Here is a 16,147-nt window from a genome sequence, read left to right on the forward strand (position 1 = left end):
AATGCATGAGCAGAAGCAGCTATGTGTCCCCTCAGTTATACCCTCCACTTGGGTTCATACCTTTGTGGTATGAAATAAAGTTCATCTGCCAAGACTGCAATTTCCTCCTCACTTCAATTTCCTTACTATTTATTTTATAGTTTACAAATGGACCACTTAATGAAAAAAGTATCAATAGAAACAGTAGAAAAAAGGAAAATCTCAAGTCAAAACTTCTCACCTAACAAGCCATGTATTCAGTGTCAAAGCACTGCCACTACTGTACAACTCTAAATTCAGATATGAAGGAAAACAGGAACACAATACCTCATAATACACAAATCACTGCTCGGTTGTTTTCCCTAGAGTGGGCTCTATGCTGTAGCTTGAATGGACAAACCTTATTAAGCACTGAGTAAGAACTGTGACAAAGTCTCAGTGCCATTTTTAGAACTACTTAACCTGCCAACAAGTGCTGAGAACTATGTGGCAGAGTCAATGATACCAAGAGCAGCCCTTGAAATTCATGGCCCAGAGTAACCTGTATAACCAAATACACAAAGTCCAGTCTATTTCCTCTTCAGAAAGTCCACGTTGCACAAGCGTGGTATCAAAACACGTACTTCAATTAATCACAGCCACATTGAAAGAACTACGACAAACACAGCTAGAAGCCGTCACTGATCTTTTAAAATATGAAGACAATTGTTCTAAAATCAGTTTTACATTAAAAGTGCTTGTTAATATACTAGCAGATGCTACTGGTGAGCAACATCCTTTTTGCTGACAAAGTCCTCAGCGAAGATGAAGTTAAACCACTGAATTTGTCATCACAAGTTTTGTCTAGGTTGGAAAGGGCATCAGCAACAGTTGGAACTACGAAAAAGCACACTCTTGCACCTATAAGCTGTACTGACAGCACAACCATTTCTCTTACACTGCATGCTGTGCTGGCAATGTCTGTCTTTAAGAGAGCTACTTCAATATCTGCTTGTTGTTGCCCTGCCAAGTGATGCATTGATTATCCAACCTATAACACAGAACTAAGCATTTTTGAGAAAATACTGTTTCAATTGAATTACGTTGACTGGCTAGACTTTGCAAACTACACCAATCCCTGCTATTTAAGGACAAAAAAAAAAAAAAAAGATGTTTAGAGGAACTTCTGAAGAAGAATCAGGTCTTGGCAAAGTTCACATTTCCTACTTCTATAGGGCCTGGAAGATGCTTCTGTCATAAGCCACTATAGCAAAAATGTTCTGCAACAACACTTAACAGATGTAAATGCTATTTGCAGCTACCTCCATTTTAAGCTGGAAACCACTCAAAGTTCACCATGATGGCTGCTGAATGCTCAGTCTGATACCTACTTTGATGTCAGCACACATTAGGAAAGGGAACATACTATTTCATAATCTGAAATTCCTGAAATTTAAAGGCCCAAGTTCAGAGAGTTTTGCTTCTGATACTAAAAAGCTTGTTTTGTTTTTATCTAAAATTTTATATTTGCTGTTAAGAAAAAAAAAGTAAATAGCTAAGCCAAAATATACAAGGGCTGACATGCATGCTCAGAGACATCACTTGCTATCTTATAATACTTAGTCCATAACTTCAGGATCCAGAGTAGATCCTATTCAGGAGACATCTTACGATTGTTAATCCACTCATTGTTATTGTACAGTAACAACATTCCTGGTTTACTGGCTGTGATAAAGTAGTTGCCACCCAAGAGCCTCCAAACATGCTAAATTTTGAGGTAATAATGATCATTAGGTCTATTCCAGTACTTAATCTTCTAGTAAACCCTTTCACTTTATTCTCAAAAGCCACAAGGTAGAGCTGAAACACATACATCTCTGTATGCAGACTGACTTACTTTTACCAGTTGTGGAACCTACAGACAGCTTCTACCAGCTCAAGGTGTCACGTTAACTTCTGTACTATGAAAGGTACTGCTGTTTATTTTTGAACAAGCAGATCTCAAGATTAAGTTTTCTGCAGCCATTAACTTCATCAAGTAATCTAATTTTAAACAATGCACACATGAAACCTGTTGAAACATGGGACTTGGAGACCTGCAGAAGACACTGTACTTGGGAAACCTGATGCAAGTCCTGTCTGCACTACTGAGCCTTGTTCTTGAGGCTTGAGAAGCCTGCACATTAGCATGAGTAGCCAGCCGCTGCCTGGGAACCTGGGGGGTGCCCCATGCCAACCCGTGAGGACAAAGTCAATTTGAAGTTACCTTATAATTAAAGGCTTATCTTTGGCCTTAAAACATTCTCATATCTGCTTCTGAAACAGTAGTTCTTTAATAAATCTTAAAATCAGAAGAGACAGCTTGCACCATAACCAGCATTTACTTCATGGCATGTTCTGGGGGCAGTGAGGTCAAATTTATATACCAGTAACAGGCAAGTTTTACCACCCAGCATCACCACTCTATACAATCATTACTCCATAGGTTAGGTTTGGTAGTTAACACCTCTAGCTTCCTTCAGACTAGCTCTCCTTCTACTGAAGCTTTTCATCCATATTCTACCTTAGCAACATTTAAAGACAGTTAGATATTTCATACATCACACTTTCATATGCTGACACTACAATCCAAGGCCTCTCTCAAACTGTATCACACCAGAGTTAGAATTTGTAACTTTCGAGGAAAGTACTGCAATACAACTACTATCAAAATCACACAGCATCTAAAACTGTATGAACTTATTTATTTATTTCAGGGTAAAAAGCAGGAAAGAGGGTTTTTCTCCAAAATGTTTACATGATATGAAGAAAATCTGAAGAAGTTTGGCAAATAAATCTACATGCTAACAAGCATCATTTACAATTTTCTGTCTGAAAGAGCTAATCATTATAATCACATTCAAATTACACTGCAATAGCATTACTATTAAAAGTCTGTTTACTGCTATCTAAAAGACACTGTTAGAAGGCTGATTTTTTTCTTAAATATTTCCCAATTGTTGTAAACAGGATTAAAAGAAGTCAGCAATATTTTGAAAAAATCTTCAGATGTTTATGAAATCAAGCATTAAAGACCTCTCGTTTGAAAGCTCCTATCAAATATGCCACAGATTAAGGCTATGAACTCCATAAGCCATAGCTAAACTTGCCATGAACCCACTGGAGGCTGGATACATGCACATGCTAGCTGGAAACTCCTTCAAAGAAGGGCTGGTGGGTGTCTACATGTACATTAAGTGCATAGGTGCAACTTACAAAAAAAAACCACCTCTGTTTTCCCAAAAGCTGCAAAGGAAGTTCTACAGCAAACATAACAGGAAAAGCTTGTTTCCCCCTCTAAATTAAGAGCTTAGTTGTATCTTAGTGTGTGAAAAATTCTGAGAAAAGCTACGAAACAGTTAACAGCAGGTCAAGTGACATCTCCACACAGCCCGGGGCAGAGAGGCACTGGCACAGGCTGCCCAGAGAGGTTGTGGATGCACCATCCCTGGAGGCATTCAAGGCCAGGCTGGATGCTGCTCTGGGCAGCCTGCTCTAGTGGTTGGCAACCCTGCCAAGAGCAGGGGGTTGGAACTAGATGATCTTTAAGGTCCTTTTCAACCCAGGCCATTCTATGATTCGATGAGAAGTAGACAGAACACATTTGATCTCTATTGAAAGAAATAGCCCTTTGCCAACAGACTATGCTTCATTTAAAACCTCACATATACTTCCAAAGAGCCAACGCCATTGGAAATACTAAACATATACCATCTAATCACGAAAATTGAAATATTTTAATACAGAAACAAAACAACAACACAAAAAAAAAAAAAGCTTGGAAAATAATATAGTAAAGGAATATAACCAAGAATATTTATACTAGGGATATCAATGACAATAGGTATCAGATTATGTAAACAGTAAGATTTACTAGCCTAGTCAGAAACATCTCAGGGCATGTTAGCCTAAAATATCCAAGATAACTGCTTAAGATTATCCCATACAACAGAATTTATCAAGCTTCTATTATCTTCTCTGGAATAGCAGTTACAGCACAGTCAGGTACCCCCCAAGGCTGCTAGACTCCTATGTTTATGCAATTAATTCATTCTAGATGGGCAATTTCTGAACAGCATGATTTTAACAGGAGTCTTTCAGACAATTCCCCTTGGTCTTCCTGCTTTTCTCCAAAGCATCTTACCAAATGCTTTTGGCTCATATAGCCAAAAACCTTAGATCCGACGAGGCTGCATTTGTATATGACCACGGGCAGTGCCTGGAGGCACACATCCTGCACATGCATGCAGCCTGCCTACTTTGACCCATAAGCCAAAAAACACCCTCAAAACAGATGTCTGGGCCCACACACAGTTGGCACAGATGGATTTATGGAATGGGAAAGCATCGCTTTGTTAAAAATCCCCACGCTGACTGTAATAATCTCATAACAGTGTGATGAGTACAAAAGTGTTATTTTCTTCTTATCATCCAATATAATCTCTCAAAGAGATTCTATCTAATTTTATCTAGTTCTCCTCTACCGTCTTCCTCTCTGGAAGACAAGGGCAAATTAAGATCAGAACCTAAACATTTCCCATTAAAAAAAATAAATATATATATATATAAAATACATATATATATATTTATATATTATATTTATATATATTATATATATATATATACATACATAAAATATATATAAAATTCTCTTCAAGTTGCACATCCGCACAATAGTGTTTAACTACTCTTCAAGATCAATGAAGTCTGTATTTTAGCTTGTCCATACCCCTATAAACCTTTTCTTGATCAAAAAGGAGGGTTTTGGTGGTTCATTTTCTTATTTTGGTTGTTTTTTGAGCAGGTTGAACTAATACTAACATACTTGAAGTCCACACTGCTCTAGAAAATTATTCTAACAGGCTTTCTTCAGTTTTCTGCTTCTACCACAAAGGAAAGTATCTTCACTTTGGTTCCTCTTGTCTGCGCCACTTAGAAGCAGGAGCACATGGATTCCCACTCTCGTGAAGGACCGCAGAACGTACAGAGGCAAACCCCTCTCTGAATGCAAGACCAGTTCACATAAGGGCAGAAACTTCTGTTTTATGAACTAAGAAAGCCCTCAGAAATTCATTTTGTATGACTAAGCATCACTCAATTACTTCTGCAGATCTAGGCTACGTTTTTGGAACTTTGCATAACCTCCTAGTAGGGGAATGCCTGGGAGAGTAGGTCCACCCTTACTGGAACTTCATAGCCCCCTTCAAAGTTATCCTGTCTAATTCTAAGCACAACTGCAGACATGCTAGCACAAAACCCAGCAACACATCACACCAAAAGCATAAGGACACATGAGAACCAGAAGGATGCTGTGCCTGAGCAACAGCCCAAAGGAAAGAAGGAGGGTGTCAAATAGCATTAGAGCTACTGCTACCTGCAAGTAATATGAGACAACAGATTCAGAGCTGCATGTTAAAGAGACTATCAGTAAGGTTTAGGGTTTTTGTTTGTTTTTAACTATACCAAGATAGACTAAAATGAATTCAGCATTATAAATACCCAGGTTAATGAAACAGTTTCAAGATGTTCATATAACTGAAAATGTATTTCAAACAAACTAGTTGACCTAGCTCATTAGACAGGTCTTCAGACATCTATTCTGAGAAAGTAGATCAAAAGCCTACACTAGATTTTAATTGTAAATAATGTCCAGATAACATTCATTGGCAAGGTGCTTCTGACAGCAACAAGAGCGAAGCAGACTTTGTTGTTCTAATCAGCACGGAGGCCTATTCTTTGTAGCATGGCCAGGAATCATCACTAATAACTGGCCTTCAACTTGTTAACACAAGGTGCTATAAAGGTGTCAAGTAAGTTGTCAGATACTTGGAGAAGAGGTAAGCCATATTCCAGCTTAAAACTTTTTTTCAGCAGAGAAACATTTTTTGCAGTGGAAAACTGAAAACTCATGTTTTAAACATTTTAAATACAGAAACCTGATGTTGTTTCACTTGACACATTGCCTTAAGACATTATTTTCTTTTTAAGCTAATGAATAACTGTATGAAGCAAGCCTTCAGAAGTACAAAGTAAACTGAAGGAGCAGCGAGACAGGTTTTAGATCTCTGACACTGCACAAGTGGAAAGGAGTTCCTTTTGTGGAGAGACAGGAGATGAAGGAGCAGCGAGGATTAGAAGGCATAGCAGGAGTAAGTAGAGGGTAATGGGGAGACTGGAAAGAAAGAAGTGTGTATACATAAACACCGAAATTGAACAGAGGGAAAAATGCATCTTCATGAGATAGGTTGTCAGTTTAAGAAGGTCCTCTGGAATAAGAATGCCTTCTTCACAGTTTAGAAGTAGCGAAGATGCACGCATAAATACCTGAATGTGAAGTATTCAGCAATGCAAAGCTATTCCTTACAATAACAGTGAGACAGTAATTAGAATCCTGGACACATAATCCATTGTTTTAAGGTTCTGGCCAAATTCTCAGAACCCACCCAATTTCTTCAGACCTGCTAATGCTATGTAGCTGAACTGAGGCGGCCTCCAATCCATTTTTCAGAGTAATTAGTTGTAACTCGTATATAGAGGCAACTGCCCTGCTAACAAAATTTAATACTTATATCCTGATTTTTCCTGCCTTTTTTCTAAACCTAGCAGCTATTAAGACAATATACAACTTGAACATTTTGTTGAGAACTATGACCAGATATAGATGTCACACAGGCCATATGTCCATCAGCCTGTGTAGCTGTTTTCCCAGTGCCACCATAGGGATGCTCAAAGGGTCTCACTGTGGTAGGCAGCAGAGCTACTTCGGGTCTCACTTGCACTGCTCCAGGCACCCAAGGCACGCCTTGCTTACTAAGTCTCTTCAGCTGGAGCACAGGCTACAAGCTCTAATTTCCTCCAAATGAATCCTGCCCTTGAGTAGATCTACAAAGAATCTGCGGAGCATGAATCCAGACCACACAAGTCTCCTATCAAGAATCCACTGATGTCAAACCCCACACCATCAGGACCATGCCTCCTTTTAGTCCTGACTAGCCAATACCAGGAAAACAAGTTATGCACAGCATTTTCCATGTTTTGTCTCAATATCTCCAGCATAAGTACTTCAGAGGACATGTAATTAGTTGGTTTCTTGTTCGGAACTAGCGGATGTTTTAAGAGCAAAGACTTAAACTACCAGGGCTGTACTTAACACTATGAATACATCTCTCCCATTCTCAATGGAAAACATGTGAATGCCACAAAAACTGGAACAGCAGCAGCAGCATTTATGTAAAGCATAGATTACCAGCTGAAGTGAAAGTCTACCATGCACACGACATCTTACATGTATTACCCAGCAAAAACAACTGGAGCCCGGGAGGAGGCTGCCCAACTCTAGCAATTGCCAGTGCAAACAAGCAAGGTGCAGGTACCCAAGTCCAGTGAAGACGAGATTTGTGCTGGACATCTGTGGTTGCAGATCCTCGAGTAAGAACAAGTAAAACACACAGACACAGTTACCAGTATACATGTAAGAACACACCCTGCAAAGCAGTTATCAAGCACCTTCCCCACTGCTTAACTGCCTCCCTTTTAAGTGTATTCCCAAGACTATTCACATTCCTTATGAAAAGAGCGTTATTAAAGTTTGAATCAAATCATTGTACAAAAAGCCATAGATCTTTTCAATTGTTTTCTGCTATTCAAACAGTCCCACATGAAGAGCAGGTTTCTCAGCTGAACCCCTCAGAGTGGCTCAAAACTCCAGCAGGTCACAGCTCAGTCTTTATTTGACTTTATAATGGGTCCTTTACTGCATGCCCTGCACTTGGCCAACGCAGCCTGGAACGGACAAGAAGCCATCACACCAGCAACTACATGTATGTGCCTGGTTTTGCAGTCAATGGCACCATAGTGCCTGAGAAGGAGCACCCAGTACAGACTGAACACTTCAGTGTCAGCGTGTCAATGCCAGTTCCAAGCTGCATTGCGTCAACGTCTTCCTAACATCTTAGTATTTCCTTCAGGAATTGCAACTCCTAGTCTTAGCCAATAACAGTAAGACCTAAGTATGTGGTTATTGCACATGTGCTCATCCCAACTTCTTGAAATCCTATTTAATCCAATGGCCCTATTTTTTGGTGCTTCTGGTTTTACGCTACTATTTCTTCTAAGTCGTTCAGATAACACTTATGTCTCAGCCCATCACATCTGCTTTCTGCAACAGATAAAGCAAGTAAACTTCAGTGCATTGCAAAACTGCGTAACATCAGATGAGAGCTAGTTTGAGACAAGCTCCCAAACACCCGTATGTTCATCATGCTCAGGTACTTCCCCTCACAGGCTTAAAAGTTAAGGCTATCAATTATGCAATTGGCTGAGCTTGTCAGGGTTGTTTACCCTAATGCTCAAGACCATCCTAACGAGTACAGTAATGCAGATGCATATAGCCCATTGAATCGGCAGGTATTGTTTTTCTACATGGCTCTAGAATCATTCTGAGTAGTTCAACAGAAGTCTGCTGTACTTATGGGATGCCAGAAGAAAAAAGAAAGGACAGCAATGTATGTTATCCAGATTTCCACCTCACTCCCACCATTGCCCATGACTAGGATGCCATCCAAGTAATTCTTCTCAGCCATCATTCCCAAACTTTTGAGACCCCAACAGCTGCCTTCCCACTCAGTCCTATCAAACCTAATTCCATGGTTTTCCATTTTCAATACCTCTTCAAGTACCCACTACTGTGTATCTCTAAAAGTAGAAAAAATGAAAAAACATAGTAAAGCAGCAGTAATCAGATAGTAGATAGACACAAACTGGGGAATGGCAAATACTTCCCTATTGAAAGAGTGGTGATATCTAAGAACACCACCAGAAACCTCTAAGCCAATTGACAGATACATTGCTAATTGATCCAGCTACTAAAGCCACTGAGTAGACATCCCAGTCTTAATGAAAAACTCAGCAACACCTTAAAAGAAATGGGACCTTCCCTTTCTTTCACAACCCATGCCTATGATCAAACACCATGGCAGGTGTTTTGCCTAGCTGAACAAACCAATGTCCTTCTTGAAGCTTTAGTCAATATAAAGACTGAAGCTGTGCAGTAGCACATTTTTACTCATTTACTCTATAAACTGAACTATTCAAAAAGTAAGCTTTTACTGAGGACTATACAGTTAGCAGAGTAAAAAGGCAGTTGCAGGGGCTACTAAAATATAATAAGACATGCACATTGTAACAGCAGAAAACTCTAATGGGCAGCATTTTCTAATACCAGTTCGTAACTCCATAAAATGCAATTACACCACAGGCATTAATGGTTTTAATTGAGCCAATTATGTTCTAAGAGGTAAAAGACTAAAAATACATACTAAATTATACAAAGTCTTTAGCCTAAATAACACTTGAGAGTTAACAAAATACTTGTGGGAAAACATATCACAGATGGTCAAACAATTTAGAACAGTGATATCCTATGCAAAGGCTATCACTTGGGGGTTTTTTGTTAGATTGTTTTACTAAGTAGATTTTTGTTTCAACTTCTGAACAGCATGTCTGCAGGTCAGGGATGAATGGTTCACTACAAACAATGAAAGGATTGCTTTCCTCCCCAAACAAAATACCCCACACAACCCAGGGTCAACAATCAGGTATTGGGAGGAAAGAGGAATTACAGATTTCTCTTTCTACCCCCAAACCACCGTTTGCATAGACATGACCAGAGATGCGTCACCAGAAACCCATTTCTTCCCACTGGTCACTCATTCAGCCATGGTAGTCCATACCCCACACTTGTGGCTTAACAAGGTCCTAGCATCACATTTTAGGTAGCCCTTCTTTAGGGTAGCACTTGGATCCTATCAAGGCATCCGGACTGTGAAACAAAGTGTTTCAGACCACTTCATGTTTTATAGATGCATGCTGATATGTCCCGAGATTTGGAATATGGGGGATCCTGGTCTGCAGATGAGAACAGATGTGACTCCACAACTTTGATGGCTGAAGTTATTAGGACACTGCTAGGTGTCCTCCTGTCCTGAGGCAGGTAGAGATTTCTGGCCCACACACTGGGGCAAGCACCAGCAGTCTGAGCATCAGCCTCTAATGGAGGGGCATGGAGAACATCCATTTCTAATCTATTACTGAATGGATGTTAGTTTACAGTTTTGAGAGAGAGATTTTTTTTCCCCTTTCTTAGGTCAAGGCAAAAATAAACCAAGAAGTCTGACAAAACAAGGAGGACAACACTTGTAGAATGGCTCTGTTGTAAGGTTAAGCCAGATGCGTTCACTGCAAAGCCCACCCACACAAGTACCCAAGGCTATGGTAAAGTCCTACACACTGAGATGTATCTTACTTTATTCGTATCCCTTTCCTTTGGAGCTATTTATTGATTAATTACTCTCATAGATAACTTAAATTACAACCAAGCAGAGCTACCTATAAACAGAGTTTTGAAGGAAAATTTGAATGAAAGAGCTCACAGTACCTGGGAGCAAGAACATTCAATGAGGCCACCTGAGGAACACTACAGATCACTGATGCAGAGCCTGCAGACCACTAATGGGGGAGAACACAGCTTGAAAGGGGAAGATTTCAGCAGTGTCAGCTTACAGCTAGTAGTATCAAGGCTTGATTAGATGTAACTGCAAAGAAGTTTGGTTGTAGTAGTATCAAGCACTCAAAGCCAAACCCAGGCTAGGCAGCTTTGACAGCATCTGCTGATCAGGGTTTAAAGCCCTCTCAAACACAGATAACATATCCTCTATATGAATGAAGGACTAGTAATATCAAGACCAGTTCTGCAGCAAGTACTTCTAAATATCTACATGCAAAATTATTCAAGATGCACATCTCCTCCTTGCTGTACCATATATGGCTGGCCTCATTTCACTCATCCGCCAGAGCAAATTAAAAATTCAGAGGTAGAGCACATTATGTAAGCAGAAAACATCATCTCCTTCAGCAACAAACCCTGTGTCCAAACAGACATGAAAACCACAAATCTCTTTTAAGATCATTTGAACGCTACAGCTACAATCATTAAGGTCGTGTTAGGGACCTGTTTCCAAACAGTGGGAGCCAGAGAATTTAAGTGCGTACCTGAAGACATATTTCAAAGTAATAGAAAGGTCTGCTTACCAGAAAAGTAAACAGAGTAATTAATAGTAACTATTAAGAAAGCTAATGTTAATGGAGTCTTATTCAAGTCTCAAAGAGCTAATGTAACAGTTGAGAACTTCAGGCAGATTTAATTTCAAATTTAGGATGTCTTCCTTGCTTACCAGGTGAATCGTGGCAAATTAAGACAGAAGAAAATGCAGTTGATGAAGGACAGAAGACCAAAAACTTGCATGCTATTAACATTATGCATCCATTCCTTCTTTAAAGAACACCCTTCCTTCACGTTAAATTGTCACAAATAAAATCCACGTAAACATTTGCTGTCAACTCCAGGTAATGTAAAAATATTCTGTTTCTTCTTATGAAAGACGCTCCCATTCCTTCCACTACAACCCAACAGAAAGAGATGCATCATAACACCTATGCTTTTTTTCTCAGCATATGCTTTTTTTTTTTTTAAATGTATATGAAATCACATACAGAAGCAGTCACATGAGCAGAGATAAATGTACTTTTCTTAAGGTAAGCTTGCCTGAGATGGTTAAGCAGCTCTGCTGATTAACCTATATATTTTTATACAAATAAACATATACACACACTAAACTGGCACACAGTTTAAATCAAGACATCTGAAAGTGATGTGTTGCATTACAATTAGACTATTCTTGTTCCTTTAAGTATCACAATCCAATAATTCAGTGCTTTTTTTTGTTTTGTTTTGGTTTTAAATTCTTGAGAAATGAAGTCAGCTGTCTAAATCAGGAAATTATATTTGAAGAGAGATTATAGAAAGCAGCCCTCAAAACCAAAAAGGGGTGTTGTTTTCAGAACTCAAGGCAACATCATGAGTCGTTTCATCATGAATCTGGCAATTCTCAAAATGAATCAGCATAACTGCATCACTGTGCAGAACCCAGGCTGATGCACGTAAAGCCCATGTACCCTTCAGTACCACCCTCCCGACCCTGCCCAATAAACAAAAAAGCACACAAAAATCTGGGCCTGAAGCATGGTGCCATGTGGCACAGTCACCTCTCTGGGGAAGAAGGGGCACAGCCCAGGGTAGCAGAGGTGGATGGGAGCTCCAACAGGACAGGCTTGAGCCTGGCAAAGCATGGGTGCTCAAGGACAGGCTACAGCCTCTGTAGAAAGCAAGCAAGCTGCTTCTTCCTTGTCCAGCTTCTACCACCTATGGCACATAGGCAGAGCCTGACAGCTGGCTTCTTATGACTACAGAAGAAAAAGCTATCCCTGGGGAGGTGTGAGTGGCACTTGCCTGCTTACGGCCTTCAGCTACCAAAGGGGCAAGTGGGAGGGGAAATGCTTGGAAAAAAGGCTGAGCCAGGCTCCTGTCCACAGCACACAGAAGAGAGACCTGAGACAGCCAGAAATGCAGCAAGGGAAGTTACAGCATTAAAACAGAAACCTTCACAGCAAGGATAGCCAAACACTGGGACAGGCTGCCCAAGGCAGCTGTGGAAACACACCCTCAGAGACACAGCACAACCCTACACGGTCTTGCACGACCTGATGCAACAGCAGAAATAGCCCCGCTTTAAGCAGGAGAACAAGCCATCATAGTGAAGTTAGCTGTGTGTCTCGCAACAGCCAGGCACAAAAAGTTACGAAATTTTCCGCTAGCAATAATCTAGGCTAATGTGATGCTACGGATAAACAGCAGGCAGACTCCCGCCCAAGGGGTGAGTCAACAACTTGCTGATGCCACAGCCAGAAATAGAGCCCAAATCTTTTATATCCCCTCCAGTCTTTAGAAGAACACATAGCCAGTAAGCGAGGCAAAGGAAGGGCTGTTTTTGTGGCGGTTTGCACAACACATCGTAAAAAGATCTCAACAGATATGTTAAAAAAAAAAAAAAAAAAAAAAAAAAAGCCTGTTTCTCAAACATCCTTAATCCTCTGTCAAAATCTCCAGTTTTTATTTCTCTAGGTTATACACAGTGTGCTAGCTGTCAGGACTGAGGGGGAATTTTGTGGATTAATTACTTTGTTTAATGTGTCAACATCATTATAAGCTTTAAGAAATTTAGTCTACTACAAAAAGCACTCATATGTATTGTATTTGACCAAATCTGTTCTACTCCTTTCTCAAAACTTCCCAGTCCAAGCAAGAAAAACACTTTTGGTGCTGGAGGGTGCCAGGCACAACATTTCTCTCTCCTCCCTTTTGTCAGGAACAACTCAATGCGGAGAACTGACAAAGCGCCTGCACTTTTGGTGTTTGAACTATTCTAGTGGAAAGACATACTACTTGGGAGGCAGGGGTGGTGGTGTCATCTGCAGCAGAGGTAGAGAAGGCCTGCCCATAGTATCAGAAGGAATAAGAAACTTAACAATTCAGGAGTTGAGTGGTACCACTTCCATCTGACTTTCCTACTCTGGAAGAATTGCTACTAGCACAACACATGCTAAGAATGGTCCTCCCACCCTAACTGTGACCACAAGGCCACGGCAAAGAGCTGAGTTGATCAGCTAATACACACAACTCCTTCACAGCAGATTCACTGCTGCCTCTTTGTAGCCTTTCCTACACTATATGGGGCACATTAATTCACTGGGTTGCTTAATGATACGCCCCACAAATGCAGGTCCAAGCTTTAAGTCACCGCTTAAAATACATGCTATCCTTCTAGAGGCACAAGAACATACTGTCAATAGGCTTTAAGATTATATGTGCAACTTTATTTTGTACATATGCTTGGAGCTTCAAAAGGTAAATATGTTTCTGCTTCTAGACAGCTTGCCAGGTTTTATTTTCCTTCACACTTTTACATGAAGGATTAGTTAAACGAGTGCCATATCATTATGTAACTGTACTAAATCCATACAGTATGCAACTCAAGGACTGTTTTCAGTTCCAATTCCCATCTCAGAAGGGGCTAGGAAAGGCACAGAAAACCTGGCAAAGAATGACAGACACGTGGGACATCTTCATGTAGCAGCCAGTTGAAGGCATCAGGGTTCCTCGGCCTGGTACACAGACCACAGAGCTCCACACCACGCAGATCTCAGACACTATTCCTGGAAGCTGGGATGAGTATTGCATGACAAGTACACAAAAGTTTTGCAAACTCACCATGTTCAGCACTGCCGTGCTACTCCCTGAAACGCAAACACCGCTATCCACAGTGTGACACTTAGATGGTATTAGGGCTCCCCAATCGTTTAATAAATGTTTTTTATTAAGAGGTCTACTCATTACTTCCTGCACCCCAGCAGCCTACTGAATTACGTGTTTTACAGCATCGCATACAGCACTGTAAGCACGCCAGAAATCATTGTTTAAAACCCTGTTATTGTGTCATTAAGAGATTAGTTTGAGGAAAGCGCTCGATAAACCAGCCTAGCAGTTTACTCGATTCCTAATCCCATTTCACAAGCCCCTTCCCTTGCTGCTACTGCTCTCTGCCAGGAACCAGCGGGACACCGAGCAGCAGCAAGCCGGCGGTGTGCTTTGTCGCACAGCAAGGTGAGCAGCTCCCGAACTCCCCTCCCCTTCCCTCTCGCCTCCCCGCCACCCCCCAGCAGCGAGGGGCAGGCGGGGAGCCGCGGGGCGAGGACACCCGGCCCCTCTCCAGCAGCTGCTCGGCCGGCCGGGCCTGGCGAACCCCTCACACCGCAGAAAGGCGCAGGAAGGGGCGCCCCAGGAAGAAGAAGCAGCAGAGGCTGAGGAGATGTTTATTCACAGCCAGCGCAGCCCCACCAGCCCGCCCCGGCCCCTGCTCGGGGGGCTTCAGCGGCACCCGGCAGCGGCGGCCCCGCCCGCAGCGGGGGCGTCGCCGTCGAAGGGAGCGGGGCCGCCCCGGCGGAGGGACAGCCCACCGGCAGCCCGCCGCCGGGAGGGGACGGGGAGGGAGAGCAGAGCAGGGGGAGGGAGGGGAGGCAGCCGCCGCCCCCCGCCCGTACCTGCGCTGGAAGTCCTGCTCGAAGGGGGCCAGGTAGGGGTCCCGCTCCAGCAGCTGCGCCAGCTTGGGCGCCCGCGGGCCCTGCGTGCTGGCCGCCGCCATTTTGTGCGCCCCGGCCGGGTGGCGGCGGGCACGGCCGCTATATAGAGCCGGGGCGGGCGGGACGCGCACCCCCTGCCTCCCGGAGCCGCCCACCGGCGGGGGCTGCCCGCGGGGCGCCTCCTCCTCCTCCTCCCTGCCCTCCCTGAATGGGGAGGCGGCGAGAAGCGAAGCAGAGGGAGGGGAGCGAGCGGTGCTCCTGGCGGCGGAGGGGACGGGGTGATAGGGGCGGCAGAGGGGGGTGCCGAGGCTGAGCTCGGAACACAGCCCTAAGGGCGTGCGGGAGCGCTCGTGCACCGTCTGTGCACTGCAAAACGGTGCCTCAGAGGGGGCAAGAGAGCCCGAGACAAAGGAAGATGAGTTCGGCTGATCCTAATGCATGCCGGTGAATAGCAGGGAGAGGTTGTTAGGGAACTTGTTGGCCTGGTATCAGTGTGGCTCATTTTTGGATAGGCCACCAAATATTCCAGGCAGCTATTCACCAGCCTGACCCTGACTCTCGGCCAAACTTCAGCGCTTCTGTTCTTTTTAAGGTCCAACATTAATACTTTATTTATACACATAGTGACGACGTATATTTAGAGGCCTCTTTTGTATGCCTTTTAGCCATGATTTACAAACTTTTCAGCTCCATGGTACTTCACATCACTTCCACAACAATCCCAGAGACTGTTATCCTCAGTTTGTAACTCATCTCCCATTTTGGCTTCCTCTGAATTTTAGTGCAGCTTTCCAAGCCTGCCTGCCTGCCAGATAACTGACAGCACGTCACAAACATTAGCAGTTCATTTATAACTTTGCCCAAAATTGGCTACAGTGAAAGTTTCCAAAATGATTTGTTACGTTTAACTACACTGTATTTCCTTCCTTGCAGCAATTTACAACTACACAGGCAAAAAATTCAGTACTGTGTCCTTTTTCCTTAGTGAGAACAAGTATTCTCTGTTCTAAGAAACAGAAGTAGGAAATAGTTACAAAACTTGCCCCAGCAGAAGGCCTAAGCAGTTTCTGTTTCTTTTGGTAAAGAACTAGCATCTATGATATAGCAGAGTTACCTA

General features: G+C 42.4%; 1 protein-coding gene across 3 annotated transcripts in view; it reads right to left on the bottom strand.

Annotated features, from left to right (window-relative positions):
• Nucleotides 1-15,146, bottom strand: part of GBE1 (1,4-alpha-glucan branching enzyme 1) — a 178,417-nt gene extending 163,271 nt beyond the window's left edge. For all 3 annotated transcript variants that reach the window (XM_084506375.1, XM_084506374.1, XM_084506373.1), the window contains exon 1: nt 14,992-15,146. In XM_084506375.1, coding sequence (XP_084362501.1) covers nt 14,992-15,092 — 101 coding nt within the window. In that variant the 5' untranslated portion in view covers nt 15,093-15,146. The remainder of the gene's footprint in view (nt 1-14,991) is intronic.
• Between the last annotated feature and the right edge of the window lie 1,001 nt (nt 15,147-16,147).

This window comes from Aythya ferina, assembly GCF_964211825.1.
Source record: "Aythya ferina genome assembly, chromosome: 1".
Lineage (NCBI taxonomy): Eukaryota > Metazoa > Chordata > Aves > Anseriformes > Anatidae > Aythya > Aythya ferina.